Below are 19,354 nucleotides of genomic sequence, written 5' to 3' on the forward strand. Positions count from 1 at the left end.
CCTTGAGGTACAGCCAAGAGCAGACACTGGATGTAACTACCTTCCTGTCCACGCTGGAAGGACACTTGTGTTCTCAGGGGGATATCTCCTTGGAGAGCCCGCTACCCGTCCACAGGCTTCTGCCCAGTTCAGGTTCCTCCCTGCAAGCTGTCCACTAGCCTCTTAGTGTGTGGCTGTCCTGTAGTCAGTCCTGAAGGTCAGCTTGGGGTGGGTCAGAGAAAGGGAAGGCTTTCTTGTTAGTAATGGCCTGGGCTTTCTGGGGGAAGGCCAGGGGTCTGTGGCCGTTGCCTTAAAGAGCTACCTGGTTGTGCTGGCACACTATAAACTGTCCCCAGTGCCACACGGAGCCTATGGAAGTTGAGGGCTTGCATGGCCCAGCTGCTGTGAGTCACAGCGGCCTGGGTGTGGGGCACTGCTGCCCTGGCCTCGACTTCAGGCTCTTCAGCCTCCCTGTGGGAGCTCTGGGCTGCCTGCTTCTGCAGAAACACTGTCTTGGACGCTCGTTACTCACCCACTTACTCTCTCCTCAGGTGCTGAGGCAAAGGCCATTTTGCCCAAGAAGGAGAAGCTGAGGCTGCGTAGGGAGCGATGGCTGCAGAGTAAGTCTATGCCCCATCAGCTGGGCACCCACACCTGTCTTGCTCTCCTCAGCTGGCGGTACCTCTGCCATAACTGGGCTTCTGCACCAGCTGTACTCCCCACTTGGGGGCACCAGGAACCAGAGGCAGACACCCAAGGGGGATCCTTCAGCTGCATTCGTGACCACTGGTGTGGCCCGCTGACCACCGAGGTGCTGGAGGGCGTTAGGCAGGCCTGGTTACACAGCAGAGTGCAGTGGGCTGTCCTGGATTGGGGTGCAGCTGCCCACCACTTGTGAGCCCCCGAGGGTCAGGATCTGCTCCTTTGGAAAGCTGCCGTGCTTGTCCCCTTGTTGGTCAAGAGGACCTGTTTCTGGGTCCTCCTCCAGGGCCTCTGGGAGGCGGCTCTGCTCCATCCAGCTAGACCTCTCCAGCAGGCCATGCCTCTCTCCTTTCTCCTTTTGGTTTGGAAAATGTAGTTATTTGTGATGCTGGATACTTGCTAATGTTTTTCTAAAGATTTTCTTCTTTCTTGGAAAAATACCAAAAATTGTTTGTGATTTTTTATTAGTTATGTTTTTAGTGTTATTCTGCCAACCTTGTAAAATTAATTTGGAACTTGTTCTTCATATTCTCACATGTTGAAATATGGATCAAGTTACTCTTGAAGATTTTAAAGAAAGTGTCATGTTTTTCAGAGGCAGTGCTTGGGGCAGTTTTCAGTTTCTTCCATAATTGATTTCTTGTTTTCTGTCACTTTTTGTATGTTTAAAAAAAAAAAAATGATTCATTCCTTCATTTTCTTTTTCACAATTCCTTATCACAAAGTTGTACAAAATACTCTTAGTAAGGTAAAAGTTAATGGATCCTGGGCATTCAGACTTGAACATTTCTGGGGTATGTTTTTTTTTTATTTTTGGTACTGGGAATTGAACTCAGAGGCACTTAATCACTGAGCCACATCCCAGCCCTTTTTATTTTTTAAATTTTGAGACAGTCTCACTAAGTTACCAAGCTTGGCTTTGAACTTGGATCCTCCTGCCTCAGCCTGCGGAGTTGCTGGGATTACAGGTGTGGCCACTGTGCCCAGCGGGACTGTAGTTCTTACACATATTTGGGATGTGTAAGTTTTCATCTCTGTGCCAGGTTGTTTTGTTGTCTTGGAGTTGATTTTTGCTGCTCATGTCTTCCCCTGAAATAACCAAGTCAGCTCTGAACCTTGATGTTGAGTTGAGGATGTGTGTGCTTCCTGTTCCTAAACATCTGCCATGTTCTCTCCATCAGTCTTTCTTTGCACCCCCACCATTTCTGATTGGTGACCTTTTATCTTGTCCAATACAGAAAATTTGTAATTGTCATTCCTGTTCTTGTTTTCCAAATGACTGTCTGTTTTATTAATCTCCTGTGCTGGCTTTCCTTAGATTTGTTTGAATGACCTAGTTCCTCTGTTTTCATTAGCAACGAAAGGCTGTACGTTGGCCTCTGGATGCAGCTACAGCTACATCTCCCAAGTTGTTTTTACTTAGTATTTTTTTTTTTTTTAATTTCAAAAACTTGATTCAGAAAAGTGAGAAGAATTTATAGTGAACACCCTTGTACTCACCACATGCGTTTTACAACTAACCCTGTCTTTATTATGTAACTATTTATCCTTTCCTGTCCATCCATCAACAATTTTTAAATGATTCCAAAGAAGGTTGCAGGCTTCAGTAGGCTTCACACCAAATAATTCTGCTGGAGTTCGGTTGGTTTATGGAGACTTCCTCCCCTGCCCCCCTTTGAAGACTGTGTTTACGTACAATGAACCCTGGTGTCTAACAGGTCAGAACACTTGCAGCTGAAGTCCCCTTCAGAGCACTGACCTTTCCCGTCACCCAGAGATCCCTTCCCTTCAGGATATCTCCCTTCCTAGCTGCCAGAGGGAGCGTAGTGGTCAGCTGTGATTGTCTGAAGGCCAGGTTTGGTGACTCCTGTGAGCCAAGTCCTGTGGAATGTGCTCTGTGTCTGTCTTCCTGCCAGGTTGCCCAATGCGGTAGCCCATGCCCCTCATGGCAAAGAAGCATCTCTGTGGCCCAGTCTTCTGTTTGTGGGCGCCTGGATTTTTCCATTTTGGGCCACTGTGAATAAGACTGTAATGAACATTCTTTTCAACTCTTTTCTGTGGACATGTTTTTGTTGCTCTTGTGTAAATACTTAGGAATAGAATGTGGGGTCATAGGGTAGGTGTGTGTTTAGTGTTACAAGCAGCTGCCAGACATATTTCTGAAGTAGTTGTGCACTTGCACCTCCAGCGGCATTGTGTGAGAGTTGTGGTGGCCTGCAGCCTTGGAGGTGTGTGTCTCCAGGCCTGGCTGTCTTGGCGACCCTGGCCTGGGGTCATGGTGCAGTTAGTCCTCACGCTGTGGCAGAGACTTTTCATGTGCTTTGTCTTCAGTGACTTACATTTTTCTTGAGGCCCTTTGCCTTCTTATTATTGAGCTGTAAACATTCTTTACAAGTCCTGGGGACCAGTCCTTGGTCATTTGTGAATTCGCAAATATTTTCTTGTAGACCATGGCTTGCCCGTTTGTTTTCTTAGAAAAAAAGATTCTTTGATGACAGGAGTTTGTTTTGAGAAGTTTCTTCTATATTTTCTTACGTGGTTATGGTGTGTGTGTCCTACTTGAGAAAACTTAGCCTAACCCTGGGTCGTGAGGATGCTTTCTTTTGAAAGTTGTGTGGTCTGGATCTGCATTCGTGTTGTCTGCCGTGGGTCAGTGGGAGGGCCGCTCTCCTTCCCTTTGCAGACCTGTGTGGGCTGTGCAGTTATTGCCCACCATTCCTGATGAAGGCTCTCTTCACTGGCTGGCTGTGGCATCCAGGAGGCCTCTGGGGTGGGTCTGAACTGCACCTTGACAAGCTCATCCTGTCTGGGTTGTGGCAGCTGCAGGTGAGGCTGGAAGGCAGACGCGCACACGTCCTCCATCTCAGTGGCTCTTGCTATTCTTGGTTCTTGGCATTTCCGTATAATTTTGACCATTCGCACATCACTTTCTTTAAGAACAGCAGCGGCAGTTATGATGGGGATCGCATTGAATCTGCACTACACATCAGTTTGAGGAGCATTGCCCTTGCAGCCGTGTTGGCTCTGCAGGTCCATGAACATGGTATATTTCAACATTTATTTAGATTTTCTTTAATAATCACCAGTGTTATGTAGTTTTCAATATAGAAGGGTTTTGTGTGTGTGTTTGCTTTAGATAAACTTATTTTGGTATTTTATAGTTTTCAATGCTATTCTAAATGGAATTTTCTCTCACTTCTGGTATATAAAAGTATTACTGATTTTTAAAATCTTTGATTGGTTTTTTTACATTTCTCTTGTACCCTGTGATCTCAGTGACATTACATGTCAGGCCGGGGAGCTATTCTGTGGGGCGTAGGGTCTTTGGGAATGCATGTTTTCTGTGGGTGTTGATTTTCCCTGGGTTGAGATGTGTTGAACTCCCGTCAGTACGTGGCTCTGCTCCTGTCCTTGGGTTACACTGACTTGTTCTGTAGCCCTGAGGATCAGCTCGTGTCCCCTGCCCTTCCCATTCCTCCTGGGTGCCCAGCCTCCCCCGTCACCTTCTATCCCTTTGCTCTGCTTTGCTCACTCCCACTACTGACACCTGCAGCATGTCGCCAGATTGTCAGGGCTGTGGTCCTCGTGCCCCTGGGTGGGGGTGCCAGAGGATGGTGGCCCTTGAGAGTTTGCTGGGTTCCACCTGACTCCCCTTGGCCGTGCACACCCACTGCTGCTCCTGCTGTCCTCACGCTGGTCATTAGTCACTTGTTGGAGTTCGCCAGTCCCATAGGCGAGCCGTGTCCCCATAGTTTTGGTTTCTTTCCCTTGGTGTCTGGTGAAGTCCGCAGCTCTCACTGTGGTAGTGGCGTTTGGTTCCTCTTTGCTCATCTGTGGTGTTTCGCTTAACCTGTAACTGACCTTAGGAGCTGTGTGACGGAGGAGGTGGGGCAGCTCTGCTGCTCTCTGCTGGCCCGAGGGCTCACGCTCCTGCCACCTGCTGCAGGCGCTGTTTCCAACCTGCTCTGAGATGCAGCGGTCCTGCTCTCTTGCTGCCTGTTCTGTTTAAAACAGTGCTTGACCATTCTTATGCATTGAGTCTTTTTAAAAAAATAACATTGAGAATGAGCTTCAGGGTCTGCTTCACATCCTGTTACTTAGGCTGCATCACATCATGGTTAATCAGAAGAGCACAGGAGGCCCTGCCCACACGGCCACTGGCTATGCTAACTTCCCACACGGTCTGTCTGTCTGTCTGTCTCGAGCCAGGAGCCTCCAGGTGGGAGTGCCATGAGGCCGCAGTCTCCTGCCCCTGCACTGGGCTCATCCTGGAGTCCTCTGATGCTTGCTTGGGGCTTTTAGCAGGGCTTCCTCTGAGGAGCTCCTTCTGTTGGTGGCATTATTGACCCTTTACCATGGTTGGTGAAGTTCACCGGCTCTGTTCCTGGAACTCCTTGCAGGGGCAGGCTTCTCCCCGTTGGTCCCTCCTCAGTTGGGGCTGTGGGAGTCACCACCTCCCTGTCACTGAGCATCCTTGCATGCCGTGCATTACCCAGTTGGGCACTCCTATAGCTGACGTGTGGGCCTTGTGTCTGTCTTCAGGGGCACAGCAGGCCTCTGCCGAGCTGTCCTGGTTCTGGGGTCTGCAGCCCCAAGGGACCTTGCCCTGGAGCAGCCCTGCCTGCTCGCTGCCCTCCTTCCACCCAGGGCCAGTCCAGCTCTCCAGGGTGTGTTGGCTCCCACAAAGAGAGACTGGTTTTGGTGAAGGGCTGAGTGACAGGGCCTTGTCTGCTGCAGCACCTGGGAAGGAGGTTTTTGTCCAGGATCTGCACCCTTCCCACCAGCCACTTGCAGGCAGGTGTCGTGTTGGAACGCCTCTTCATGGTGGTTGTGAAGGTGAACATCAGACCCTAAGGCTGTGCCTTCTGCCTCCGCCCTCTGCAGTCCATGTACAGGGTAGAGCCTGCACCTCCCCTTTGTGTCTCTGGCCCTCTGCCCCCTTGGGCCTTTCCTCTGGGCCCTCCCCACTCTGTTGTGTTGCGCAGCTTATACTGTTTACCCCCCTCCCCACATGGGGCTCTTTCTCCCTCCTGAGGGCTCAGCGGGGCGCCACGCAAGCCCTAGTTGCCTGGAGCGCAGCTCTCCCGTTAGCAGCCTGGAGCGCAGCTCTCCCGTTAGCAGCCTGTAGGTGCTAAGCCCAGGGCATGTTTGTACCTCTGTGCCCACTCTCCAACCCCGTGCCCAAGCCCTGCACCAGCCTCTCTGTGCAGAGGAAGCTCAGTCCTCGCTGCCACAGCTCCAGGCTCATAATCAGCCCTGTAATTAAAAAATGTGCCTCTGTGCTTAAGGGGAAAAAATAACTCAGAGGCGGCCTTCCCCCAGTCCTCAGGAGTGGGGTGCTGGGGACAACAGGAGGTGGGGGTACTGTCTGCCTGCACGGAGGAGGCAGAGCCGGGATCAGGGCGCTGGTGGGCCTGCGTCTGGGTCCCTCTGGGTATGTCACCATGGGCAGCCACCAATGGCTCTGAGCTGTGTCTTGTACTTTGGCATCTACTCTGTACCTAACTCCTGTCTCCTCTGCCTCAGAAATTGAAGCCATAAAGCTGGCAGAGCAGAAGCTCAAGGAGGAGCGGAGACGCAGGGCCACGGCTGTGGTGGGGGACCTGCACCCCCTGAGGGACGCCCTGCCCGAGCTTCAGGAGCTGGAGGCAGGCAGGCGGCAGCAAGCCAGAGGGTGAGTGTCCAGCACACTTCCAGAGCTGTGGCCAGAGGATATGTGTCCCATGGGGAGAAAAGGGGGCCAGGGGCCACGAACCAGTGCTTCAGCCGTGCTTGACCCGGGACCCTCACACTGTGCAGAAGCCTTGAGCCAGTGTGGCTCTGCAGGGCGAGTTCCAGGTCCACCCCTGGCAGGTGACCTGGCCAGCTCTGCAGACAGCTCTTTTCTCATGCTGCTGTCACTCCTGGCTCAGTGGCAGCTGGTCCCACTGTTGGCCTCAGCCTTCTCTCGGCTGCCCCTGCATGTGTGCCTGAGCCTGCTCAGGGCCTCCACAGATGCCGTGCATCTCCCTGCTCTTCCCGCTGCTCTCACAGCGTCCATTTCCCAGTTGACCTTCGCCAGCCACCTGACGGCACTCTCCCTCCCTGGTTTAGTCCCTGTGATCAAAATACTTGACAAGAATAACAGGAAGAAATGTTCAGTTTGATTTTAGGGGTCTCAGTTGGTAGACGGCTGACTCCTTTCCTCTGGGCCTGAGGAGAGGCAGGACAGGGTGATGGAAGGGCATGGTGGAGGAGCGCTGCTCTGTTCAGGCAGCCAGCGAGCAGAGGGGAAGGGGAGGGCGCAGGGAGGAGGCACCCTTCCAGGGCAGCCCCCTGCCTGCAGTGAGCACCAGGCCGCCACGCAGACTAGGGCCCAGCTGCCTCACCTCCTGGCACTACTGCATGGACGTTCAACCACAGGGCTCCTCCACTTCCTGCAGAGGGCAACCCCGGGGGACAGGCACTCCTCGTTACTGGGCCAGGGGTGCCCGGCAGGAGTGTGGAACCCGCCTGCAAGCTCAGTGCACAGAGCCCAGCTCATCCACATCGGCCAGTAAAGAGAAGACAGGCGCAGGGCAGTTCTGGCCTGGGCACCGGTTGACAGGGGCTTGAGGGGACAGATGGGAAGCGTCAGGGGCATTTTGTTCTGTCACAGTTGCTGGACTTTCATCATTTATTTCTGTCATTTCTAATTTTGCTTCTTTAAAAATAATTCTTTCTCCTACTGAATTTCCATCTGAGGAGAAACGGGCTGTGTGCAGTTAGATGAGGGATTGCCCTTCCACAGGGCTGGTGGTGACATGCCACAGGGCCAGATGGTCACAGGCCGGCTTCCCGACACAGACGCTCCCAGAACATTCGGTCCAGACGAGGAGCTGCCACCGGGTCGAGACTGGATGTTGGACAGTGCCAGCAGTACAGATTCCATTCCTGGTTCTGGAGCAAACAATGTGACCCTGGCCAAGGGTCCCTTCCCTCTTTTCAGTTTTCTCATCTGAAAAATGTGCTTGGCTCCCAGCAGGGAGAAGGCTGTGTAAACAGGCCGCCTGCCCAGGGAGGAGGGGGTGTGTGGCGCTCCAAGTAGGCTGGGCTGGCCTGGGCTAGCCTGGGCTGCTCTGGGCTGCTGCTTGTGGGAGGGGCAATCCCACCTGCTCAGCCTCCTCTTCATTGGGGTCCCTGCCTTCCTCCTGGGCACCCCAGGTGTCAGGGCATCTTGGCTGTGGGCAGCCATTGGAAGACTGTCCACCTGAAAGCAGCTTCAGGCCGGTGGCAGAGCTCAGCCTGTTGACCTCGCCCCCAGCTGCCTGTTAGCGGCCCCCTCTGGGACGCTGCCATCTCGGGATGGAGGGACTGCGGTGTGCCAGAGTATAGTAAACTTCAAATGATACTTCCTGAAGTCCTCCCCTCTACCCAGGACCCCATGGGCAGCATGTGACACTTGGCCCTCGTGTCTCGAAGCCTCCTCCTGGCTGTGAGGCTCTCACTGTCCTTGGCTTCGACCTTGAAAGTTCTGAGGGGGCAAGTCAGGCACATCTTAGATATCCTTAGATGGAATGCTTCTCACGTGTCCGTGCATGGGTTGGGGGTGGGGTTGTCAGGAGGAAGCCCCAGAGGTGACGTGCTGCATTTATGACATCCTACCAGGCGCACACACCAGCCCAACTGGATATCATGATGCTTGGCACCTGGGCCACCTGGGGAGGTGTGCTCAGCAGGTCTCTCTGCAGTGACTCTCCCTTTCCTCGGTGCTCTCTGGAAGCAGGTGGCTCTGCATGGCCCAAGCTCAGGTGGGGAGTGATGCTCCTGTTCCCCGAGGACATGGGATTCTGTAGAAGTGACATGGGATTCTGCCACAGTGGGGGCTTTGTCCGTTCCCCACTTACTTGCTGACCAGATGCTTGCTTAATGGCGGTGTGAACTCACAGGTGTATTTTGTACTTGGGCTCTAGCCCAGGGCTGCTCCTCTGTGGCTGAGGCTGTCCCAGCCTCCTCATAGCCCCTGGGTCCCTCTGACCTGTGTGTCAGGGCGGGGTCACTGGGTGCTTCTGAGTGCTTCTCTTGCAGGCATCAGTAGGTGCTTCCTGCTCAGGCCCGCCACCCGCTGCTTCTCCAAGGAGCCCTGGTTCTTTGCCTTAGAGGGGTGATGCCAAGGTTTGGTACTGGGGCGCTGTTCACTCCTGGGGAGTCAGCTGGCAGAGAGACGCCCACGTGTGTGCCGGCCTGTGCCGTTCACATGGGGTTGGTGGGGTGTGGTTCCCCAGACGCTCACTTCTGCCACCAGTTGCCAGTGTTGGCTCAGGACTGCTCACTCTCCGGCTTGGTGGTCTCTGGAAGGTCTTGCTGGACTCCTTGGTCACACTTGTCTAGCAGAGGCGTAGAGGCTAAAGCCAGCTGAGTTGTCAAGACACAAGGACAGAGTACAGGGAGGCCTGGGTGGGCTTCCAACCATCCCCTCCCCGTGGAGTCTGGAGAGCTGGTGGGGGAGGCCCAGTCCACTCTGAGCCTCACAGGCGGCTCCCACAGCCAGCGAGGCAGCGGAGGCAGCTGCTTGTCCACTGGGAGAGAAGCTCCACTGCCCCTTGCCCCACTTGCCTCTGCCTCATTGGATGGTTCCTGGGGCCTCTGGAGGGAGGAGCAGGCCAGGGCTAGAGTCATAGAAAGCTGGAGCTCAGGCACTGTTTTGAGTAGACACTGAATGTCTTTCATTCATATTTTAAAAGAAACATGAATAAGAAATTAGGTCTCCTGTTCTGGAGGCTAAATTTAGGTGCTGGCCTGGGGCTTGGTGGTTTTCTGTCCTTTCTCTGGGCCACCTCCCTCTGTGGGTGTCTGGCTCTGCCTGGCAGCTCCCTGGGGAGAAGCCCAGTGGATGTCCCATCACAGTCTTCCCTCCCGCTGACCACAGGGCGGGTGGGCAGAGCTGCCTGATACTGTCCCCAGGAGGTGTGGGAGCTCTGCTAGGCATTCCCACCCGCCCCTCAGTCTGGCCCCCTGAGGTGGTCTGAAGCTTCCCAGGAAGTGGCATGTCACAGTGGCCTGGTCTGTGCCCGAGCCTCGTGGTGGGCTGCGTCTCCCCTTCCTGGAGCATCCCTCAGCTCCTGCAGGGGGGTCACAGCAGAGTGGCAGGTGGAGCACTCCTCAGTCACAGAGCATAGCCCTCTAGAGAGGTCAGAGGATGGCAGATGTTGGGGACTTGCCTGTTGTGGCAGCAGTGGTGTAGACTTCCCAAGCAGGCCCTCTGCCCAGGCAGTCAGTCTCACGTGTCCCCTGGGCCCAGGGTCTTTACTGGCTGTCCATCTGGATGGCATGCTCTTGGGCTCAGGCCTGGTGGGTGGGGGATTCAGTGTGAAAGTCGAGAGCTATGCACCCTTGGGTGGTCGCCTCTTCCGTGTCACATGGGAGCTTTGAGTGGTGGACAAGTCCCAGTTGTGTGGGTGTCAGCTCTGGACATGGTGGTGAGGCTAGGCCTGCATGAGCTGAGCAGAGCAGATTCGTGGGGACTGCACCGTCTGGTCCGAGAAACTGGGAGCCGTGTACACTCAGGGCAGGTGTGGGGTGAAGTGGTCCTGGGCTGACTTTGTGGCCTCTCTTTGTCCACAGCAGGGTGAGCAGCAAACCTAGACCAGCCGAGCTCAGCCGGATGAGCGCAGCCCAGAGACGACAGCTGCTGTGAGTACCGGCTTCGCCCCTCGAGGCTCTGCTCTTGCTTAATGCTGACTCTTTCCTGAAGAGAGAAGCTGCAGTGGGTCCTGGAGCCAGGTCCCCAGTGCAGCAGCCAGCTGCCGAGGGCAGCGTTCCAGGGGACTGCCACACCCTCCACGCTGTGTCCCTTCCTTCCCCTGCTGGGGCGTGTGCCCTGGCTGCAGTTAGCCCCCTGTTAGCGAGGCCAGGAACCCATCAGGAGGGCCAGCACCCCATTGTCTGCAGAAGTTGGTGCCCTGGTGTTGTCCTGAGTGAAACAGGGTCCATCCCGTTTCACACCGTGGCGAGGTCTCTGCTCCCTTCAGAAGCAGTTGTATTCTTTGTCTCGGGTGACTCTGCCCAGGCATTTCTTCGTGTGGAATGCTCTTCAGTGTGCTGAGGCCCCCTGTGCCTCCTGTGCATGGTTAGGACCTCTGGTTGCTCCTGGGGGGAGCTTGTGTTGAACCGGGGCCTCCTGTGTCTGGCTCCTCTCTAGAACCATTGTGCATCAGCTGGGCCTCCCTGTCTCCCACATCCTCCCCTAACCCGTTTCACTCTGGATACTTTCTGACCCTGAGTTTGTGTCTTCTTATAGATTTTCTGCCGATTTGAACCAACTTCTTCATCAGCAGCTTTGAAGGCAGTTTGTGTAGGCAAAAACCCTCTCTGTGGCCTGCTGCTCCCTGTCCGTCTCCCTGCCCCAGCCTCTCCCGGAGCCCAGCCTGCCCAGGCAGCTGCCTCTGCAGGGTAGCTAGGTAGGGCTGTTGCTTCCTAGGACTTACCCAGCTCCAGCCTTGTGTGTGTGGTGCCCAGTAGTCTCCCTTGTCCCTGTTGACTGCACTGCCTTTGGAGGCTACTCAGGGTTGTGACCCCTGGCCTCGTTAGGTTGAGTTTGGTTTCCTGTTGTTTCTGTGCAGTATCTGAGGGGAGAAAGAGGAAGCAACTTGTTTACTAACTGGATTTGAAGCCAGAATTCTAGATTCCTCCTTGTGTCCATAGTACCTTACCAGTATACATGGGGCGCTCAGATCACCCAGAGAATTGGTTTTCTTAACCCCAAGACCTGAGGGAAGTATGTGCTTCGTCCCCTGCATGCTCAGGCAGAGCCGTTCCTGAGGGGCACTGGCTGGGCACATGTCTCAGTGCTCCTGGGGGCAGGTGCCACTGACCGAGGAAGGGGCTGTCCTCAGGTGGACGGGCACCCCCAGTGGTGCAGTGCGCCCCTGGGGGTCAACTCAGCTGCTAGGAACCAGGAGCCCTGTGCTGCGTCCACGCAGCCTCCACCCACACATGTGCTTCCGAGCACCTTTCAGGGAGTCTTGGCTCCCTTGCCAGCCCTTGGCCTTGGCTGAGGCTCCAGACTTCTGAACCCAGTTCAGGACTTTGCCACCGGCCAGCAAGCTCACTGCCAGGGTGGCCCAGGTCCTGGCCAAGAGCCCATCACTGAGTCCTAGCTATGACTGACCAGCACCCCAGTGGTCTTGCCTGGGCCAAGGTGGCAGCCTTCTGCTGCAGGGTGAGACATCGGCTAACAATTGCCAACACCTGGGCCTCCAGGGCAAGGCCAGAGGATGGGCTTGGCCCTCTCTGCACTCACTCAGGCTGTCCCTGTGAGCCCTACGCAGCCTGTCCTGGAGCCTCCAGCCTCGGGTTTCACGTGTGGGATTTGCACCTAGGTTCCTTTTGTCACCCCCTGGTCACCTGGCTGAAGTGCCGAGTACAGAGCTCTCCTGTAGGGTGGCACGGCCATGCTGGGATAGGGAGAAAGGGTGAGAGGGCCTGGCCCTGTGGTCTTGTGCATCTCCAAGCAGAACAGGCTGGCCGTAGGGGTCAGGGTGGCCTGGGGCTGTGCCACCCTGTCATCGTGGCACCCAGGTCCTTGGTGTTCTTCCCGCCTGCTCGTGGCTCTCGTGTGCATCTATTTTGGGCTTGCCAGGGAGAAAGCCACCTCTTACGTAAGGCAGCATGTCTGGGGTGTGCGTGCGTGCTGTTGCCACTCCCCATTCTCAGTTCCTACCTTAGCAGCAGCCCGTCAGGCCCCTCCTGGGCACGCTGGGTGACCCCCACTATAAATTCCACAGGTGGGTCTAGGGCTGTGAGGAGACTCCAGGGCTGTCATTCCCCATCTGTCGGGTTTCCCGGGGAACTGAGCACTGTGTTCCACGTATCCACTCCAGTGTCTGGGATTGGGGAGAGGTCAGTCCTGGGGTATTGAGAGCTTGCCCTTGGCTCTCTTCTCTGCGGGGCCTAAGGGGACTCCTGCCCTGCTACCTGCTGACCTCTGGTCTCCATTCTTTCAGTGAGGAAGAAAGGACCCGGTTTCAAGAGCTGCTGACCAGCCCAGCCTACAGAGCCAGCCCCCTGATGGCCATAGGGCAGCAGCTGGCTCACCAGATGCAGCTGGAAGGTGGCAGCCAGCTCTAACAAGGGCAGCGGTGTGCTATGAGCTCTGAGGGACGCACATATGGACAGAGGTGCCCAGAGAGGGCTACCTGCCTCTGACTGTCCCCTGAGCCTAGATGGACATCCTCTCCCAGGTCTTTGAAAGCAGTCTTTAGAACAAATGGAGGACTTCATGGATTCCTTCCTATGCGTCACCAGGCCCTTCCCATGGGTCCACTTCCACTTTGGAATCTCCTGCATTTCCTACAGCTGGGCTGACCCTAGGACAGCTGCCCCACCTCCCCTCAGGACAAGCCACACCCCCAGGCTGGGCTCCACGCTCCTGTGGTAGACACCAGTGGGTTTGCCAGGCCTGCACTCAGACCACCTGGACATCACCAAGAGGCACCACCGATGCCCTGCTGCAGCCACAGCACATCTGGAGAAGGAATCTCACTGCAGGTGACCCTGATCACAGGGAAGGCCTAAGGACAGCGCCTGCTTGGTGAGCTCCTCCACAGACGCAGCCCACAGGTCCCCGGTGCTGTGCAACCCCGTGGGCTCTTCCTCAGCAGCCGCCCTCCCTCCTACGTGGGCCTCATCGTCTGTGGGCTGCAAGCTGTGCTCTGTGAACTTGGGCACAGATGGCCTTGCACAGAGGCTGCCCGTGACAAGAACAGATGGGCACTGTGGACAGGCCTGTGAGGGTGCACACAGCTCAGTGGGGCTCGGTGGCTGGGTTGCAGGTGACCATGTCTTCCTCGTGATAGTTGGTACAGCCCGAGGTGTCTTCCTGGGGAAGGTGTATTCGTGATGTGCTATTTTAAGAGAGAGCTCCTGGCTTCCTGGTCTTCAATGTTTTGTCTAACCTGGCTGTCCTGGCCCGTGGCCACCTCTGGTGATGCACCTATCAGGGCTGGGGGCCCTGTCTTCTGCCTGGAAACCAGGGCTACCTTGGGAGTCCTACTTGGGAGAGCAGACCACAGGCTGTGAAGCCAGCCTCCAGCTTGCTGGGAACAAGGATAGGAGCCAGGGTCCTGGGACATGGGACAGACTTAACAGAAGAGGAGCTAAACGGGCACCCCCTTGCCTGCGTGGGCCTCTCGGTCGCCCAACAGAGTGGGGTGTTGCCTCTCTCTTCACAGGAGCAGAGCACCTGTCACCCAGTGTTGTGCTGCTGGGGCACCTCGTGGAGGCAGGGTCTCTGGGCAGGGTAGGTCAGGCTGTTCTTCCCCAAGTAGCCCACCACTTCCCCAGCCGCCCGTGTGGAGGGCGCTGGGGTCTGAGCGTGCTGCAGCAGCTGGTCTGGGTCACCTCCGTCTTCATAAAATGAATATGAAGGTTTTTAGTGAGGTTAAGGGAAGAAGCCTCGGTTCAGTTGTTTTCGTGAATAGACCCTGGAGCCCTGAGTTCCGATTTAAAGGGTAAATAGCAGACAAAAGCCCTCTGAGGCCCAGCAAGGCCATGGGGCCTCCCTAACAGGCAGAGGCTGCAGACCCTGCTTGGGACGCCTCATCACGCACAGCACTGGCCCACGCGCAGTGGGGAGGCGCAGGCACATGTCTCCTAGAGAGTGGGCGCCTGTAGGGCGGGCAGGGTGCTGCTGGAGTGGGACCTTAGTCTTCCAGAGGCCTGTGCTGTGGGAGGAGGTCAGGTCTGGGGTCAGGCCTTTGAAGGAGTGTCAGGACCCCGGCCCTCCTCTCCTCTGTCACCTCCCTGGCCACTGCGAGGTGAGCAGGCCCAGAGCGCAGCCAGGCGGTCATGCGTGAAACGATGGGACAGAAGGAGCCCCCTCCTTCCAAGTTCCTTCTTCCAGGGTTCTGTCAGCAAGGGACAGCTGACGATGCCTCCCTGGAGGAAGGGGCCCACACAGTGGGGTCTCTAGGCAGGCCCAGGCCATTGCCCAGCACCCCTTTGTCCTGAGCTGGGCTGCACCTGCCCATGGAAGGGAACTTGTGGAGGTCTGGGGAAGGGAGGTGAGGGGACCAGGACCCAGCACCCGGGACACACCATCCCCAGGAAGCAACCTCTGCCCACTGCAGGCCCTTCTCCCTGCTCTGGCAGCCATGTCCCAGTCACCAGCTGCCTGACGAGCAGCATGGCAGACTTCAGGCAGCCTGGGGCTCTGCCTCCACACCCCCATCTCAGGGGGCCTCCCTTGCTGAACAGCGTCCAGGGACTGCCATGGCAGATGATGACACTTGGCCCAGGATAGGGTCCCGTCCCAGTACACCCGTGTGTGTGCGTGGCAGATGCTGAGGTCGGAACTGCGTTCAGTGCCCACTGGCAGCCGTGGCAGGCACAGGACACCCATGTCACTGAAGTGCACGTTTCCCTGTGGCTGGACAGGGCCTGGGGTCCTCAGGCTGCCCTCCCTGCATGGCCATCAGGGGACAGCACCTCTGCTTCTGGCTGCTGGTGTTGCTGACAGCCGGATGTCTCGTGGCTCCAGCCATATCCTGTGTCTGTCTGGTCTTAGCACACCACTCAGCCTCACTCCTCGTGATCTCATTTGAACCAGTCACGTCTGCAGTGACTCCCGTTTCCAAATTTGGTCACATTCTGAGGTCTTTGGACATGAAATTTGAAGATGTCCTTGGGTTGGGGGTTTCTTGGGTACCAGAACTTTTTTTTTTTGTACTGAGGATGGATGGAACCCAGGGGCGTTTTATACTGAGCCGCACCCCAGCCCTTCCTATTTTTTGAGATGACGTCTCACTAAGTGGCTGAGGCTGGTCTGGAACTTTTAATCCTCTTGCCTCAGCCTCTTGAGATTACAGGCAAGCACCACCAGTCCGGCGGGCCCTGCAGTTCTAGAAGCCCCCATCCCTGCCTGGTGACACATGGCTTGGTGGGGCAGGGAAGAAAGGTGTTGGTGACGCAGGCGAGGACCTGCATGCAGCAGAGCTGGGCTTGGGGTTGTGGGGAGGGGCCCTGCCAGAGGGGCTGGGCTGGGAGGCAGGACTCTCTTTGAGGTTGAGCACCTCCCCGCCCTTTCCCAGCACCCTGTGCACCTGCACGCCTGTGCCTGAAGGTTCCCTGCTGGTTGTGTCCATTCCTGAGGGCACAGACCCGCACTGTAGGGTACCTAGAAGGGGTGCTGCTGGGTGAGTGGAGGGCTGGGTGGCCGCGCCCTGCACCTGGCTCCCACATCCCCAGCAGCCCTCCCCCTCGGTCTCCATCCACCTAGAGCCTGGCCTCCTTCCCTGCTGTCAGGGCCATGAGCCAACTAGGGCACCCAGGAGGAGCAGATGGGTTACCCCAGCAGGGGGTCTTGGAGGAGGTGGAGGGGGGCCAGGTGGCACTGCTGCAGCTTGTACCTTGCACTGGGGGTGGCCTGGAAGCAGCAGGGCCTGTGCCCCGGCCCTGAGGGGTTGGCCTGCCTGGCTTCACACTTCCACACTGAAGTTGGTTGGAGGCATGACCACCCTGTCCACACAGGCTTTGTTCAGAAGAGGCTGTCTCTGGCTCGTCCACCCCAGCCTGAGCCACAGCATGGCTATTGAGTGAAGGCTAATGAGACATCACCAGACTTGTCCTGGGCAGGTGGGCAGTGGCCCCCAGCACAGCTGGAGGTGGGCAAGACACCTACACTGACGCGGCTCCCAAGCTGGGAGGCCCCTGTGCTGCTCGGGAGCCAAGTGCTGAATACACAGCAGGCATGTTGCTTCTGGAATGTTCCTTGTGCAGTGATAACATCATCCGAAACCTTGGGAGGTGCTGGCTGCCACCCAGGTCCTGCCTGCATGTGACTCCCCGGGATACCAGGCCTCCAGCCTCCAGCGTGTTCTCCACTGCAGCCTGTGACCTGGCTTGGGTTTCTGAGGATGCGAGGAGCTGCAGGCTGGCAGATGGCAGGAGGTGGCCCTGCTACCTTCCTCTGAAGCCCTGCTCCTGGGGCATCTGGCCTTGGCTCCTCCACAGACCCTGGCCCTATTGTAAAGTCAACGAGTCCCAGTTGGGCTGTATTTTTCTTGTAAAGGTGTAAAAATAATGTGAGTTAAAACAGTGATTTCAGGCCCACTCCTGGAGCTGGGTTGTGTTTGAGTCTTCCTTAAGACTGAAATTGAAATGTCAGAATTTTGTAGGATGTCACTCGGAGAAAAATGAGCAGTCACTTGTGTTTCTGAATCCAGGCGTTTCTTCCTGAAGGAGCAGATGCAGAGGCTTTGGGGGTCCCTGCAAGGCCTTTTGGGGCCTGGGGCCTCATCCCTCTTGTCCACATCACCAGAAACAGGCTCTGAAGCCAGAGACGGGCATCCCTGGCTGGGAAGCCCAGGGGTGGGGCTTGTCCTCCCTGGTGGGGAGACGAGGCCCGAGGGGAGGCTTCCACCAGGCCCACTAGACCTGGGGAACCAGGTGCTAGGTGTGGGGCTGCTCCCTGCCTGTGAGCCTACCCCCAGGCCTTCCGCCCTTGACCCAGGGCGAGTGAGGTACACCCATACCACGTGCGCGCCAGATACTGCACACACCTGCAGACGCGCACACACACAGGCATCCAGGCACCTTGGTTTCTCATCTGGAGAGAGATGGTTTCATGGAGGGATCCTGATTCCCCTGGTGTCCCCCAATCACCTCAGTAGGTGACAGGCAGGACCCATGTCAGGACTGCCGGGGCACGACCCCCACTGCACCTCCTGGAGTGAGCCACAAGCCTTCTTGTCGTTTGGTGTCTGGGTTTTCTGGAGAGGTGGTGGTCTCTTCCACCCTGGCTGTCCCCTCCGCTGGGGTCGGGAGCTGGTTCTCATTACCTGATGAGGCGTGACTGGGGGCTGGGCACAGGGCAGGCCTCTGCTCACTCTGCAGGAAGGATCACTACAGCCTTTTCTTCTCACCTCCTGGGACCCTGGCGTCTCTGGCATGTGGCCCAGGATCTGACCGGAGCAGCCTGGCCTGCCCAGTTGTGGCCCAGCTCCTGCCCAAGCCTGTCCCTTGGCAGGGCCATGTCTAGCTCCACCCCATTCATTCAGCCATCTGTTCTGGTGTGATCTTTGTCCAGCCCCTGCCACGTGCTGCAGGAGAGAGGAGACCCATCCCACGTGAAGCTCATCTGTGGATGTGTCAGTGCAAGACTTCATGATGCCATCGGCAGCCCAGGCGCCACTGTCTCGTACTTGTCCTCATTCTAGAGTATGGCCGAGCAAGCCCCAGCCATCACATGCACATTCCAGGCAGGAGGAAGAAGGAACTAGGAAGGGTTACTTTTACTAGGAAGGTTACTTCTGTTCTCTTGTAAAAGCTTTTCTCCAGGCCCACCCAGCCATGTCCACTTCCACCTCTAGCCAGGGCTGGTGTGATGGTTTGGTCCCTGGTGCAGCAGTGTCCAGTGGCGGGGCCTTTGGGATGGTGGTTGGGTCATGGGGACTCTGACCTCATCAGTGGATCCGTCCAGCAGCCAGGAGCCGAGTGGCTTCCTCCACCACACAGTCCAGCTGCTGTGAAGCTCTGCCTCAGCTCCAGCCCAGGGCGATGCAGCCGCTGGCCATGGGCTGAGCCTTAAGCCCTGATCCAGATGACCTTTCCCCTCTGAATTGTGCAAGTCGTGGGGTTCCAGTCAGCAGCGAAAATGCCATCCAGTGCACCCAACTGGTGTCCCCTCCCCAGATGGGAGGGAGGTGGGGCAGCAAGGAGAGCTGAGCAAGGGGAAGAAAGCTCCTTCCCGGGAGCGCCCTGTTCCTGACCACGTGACCCCACCTTGGTCAGAGACTTGGCCAGGGCAGCGGGCCTGCTGTGTCCAGTGCACCCTGCTGCCCTTTGAGGTTTGTAGTCAGTGGGGCGGGGGCGGGGGTTGGTGATGCTGCCATGGGGCTGTGCTGCAGCCAGACTGGGCAAGGATCAGTGCCAAAACGTGCAGGACATCCTTGACTGGCACAGAAGCGCTGGTGGGGCCTGAGCTCGGGAGCCCGCCTGCCCCTGGCCTGTTGCCGGTTCCCTGGACCTCCCTCATGACCAGCTCCAGGCTCTGTGCTCCCCAGTTCTGTAGTGAAGGGCAGCTTTTGTCCCTGACCTCCCTCTCGGGTCAACTGGGCTCCCCACCTATGCATGGGGCTCCGGCCCCTCCTCTCAGCACTAGACCAACCTGGAGTGCCACACCCTCTGTGGGCACAGGCTAGGTCCAGCCATTGATCTGTCCTGGAGGGGGTGGGAGCTTGGCTGGAAGCCAGGCTCTGGGGAGAGGCTGCCCCAGGGCCGTGAGCCTGAGGGCCTGGGCTCAGGGGCCTGGGCTCCAGCTGTGATGTGGCTGCATGCTGGCCCTGACACAGCCAGGGGCCCTCACCCTCTGTCCTCCCGGGGTTTAGGGGGTAAGGTTGGGCGGCCATACTGAGCCCACTGTGAGGGCCCCTGGTTGCTGGTTTGCCACCTGTGTGGGGACAGGATCGAGCTCCAGGGCCTATCTGTCCTGTACTCGGAGGGTGGCTTGGCACCTGAATCCCCAGTGTTCAGCCTCAGATGGTGCCCGGCCTTGTTCCTGCTCGCCAGGGCTCAGCGAGGAGTCAAGGACCTCTGCCGGATGGGCGGGTGCTGAGTACAGAGGCACCCAGTCCTGCCAGATGGCAGGGCTGGGCAGTGACCACATGACACAGCCCACCACTCCCTTGCCTGGGGGCGGGGTCCAGTGTGAGACCCC

General features: G+C 57.0%; 1 protein-coding gene and 1 long non-coding RNA gene across 2 annotated transcripts in view; one reads left to right on the forward strand and one right to left on the reverse strand.

The window, feature by feature from the left end:
* Positions 1-13,582, forward strand: part of Slx9 (SLX9 ribosome biogenesis factor) — a 36,033-nt gene extending 22,451 nt beyond the window's left edge. The window contains exons 4-7 of the mRNA XM_015478854.2: positions 531-599; positions 6,208-6,355; positions 10,264-10,332; positions 12,645-13,582. Of these exons, the coding sequence (XP_015334340.1) occupies positions 531-599; positions 6,208-6,355; positions 10,264-10,332; positions 12,645-12,768 (410 nt within the window). The 3' untranslated portion in view covers positions 12,769-13,582. The remainder of the gene's footprint in view (positions 1-530; positions 600-6,207; positions 6,356-10,263; positions 10,333-12,644) is intronic.
* Positions 13,583-15,466: 1,884 nt separating this feature from the next.
* LOC107136546 lies at positions 15,467-18,534 on the reverse strand. Its single transcript, XR_001502722.2, has 2 exons — positions 15,741-18,534; positions 15,467-15,710 (listed from the first exon to the last, which is right to left on the reverse strand). It is a non-coding gene; the product is annotated as an uncharacterized LOC107136546 (long non-coding RNA).
* Positions 18,535-19,354: the final 820 nt, after the last annotated feature.

Source organism: Marmota marmota, unplaced genomic scaffold (genome assembly GCF_001458135.2).
Source record: "Marmota marmota marmota unplaced genomic scaffold, marMar, whole genome shotgun sequence".
Taxonomy (NCBI): Eukaryota; Metazoa; Chordata; class Mammalia; order Rodentia; family Sciuridae; genus Marmota; species Marmota marmota.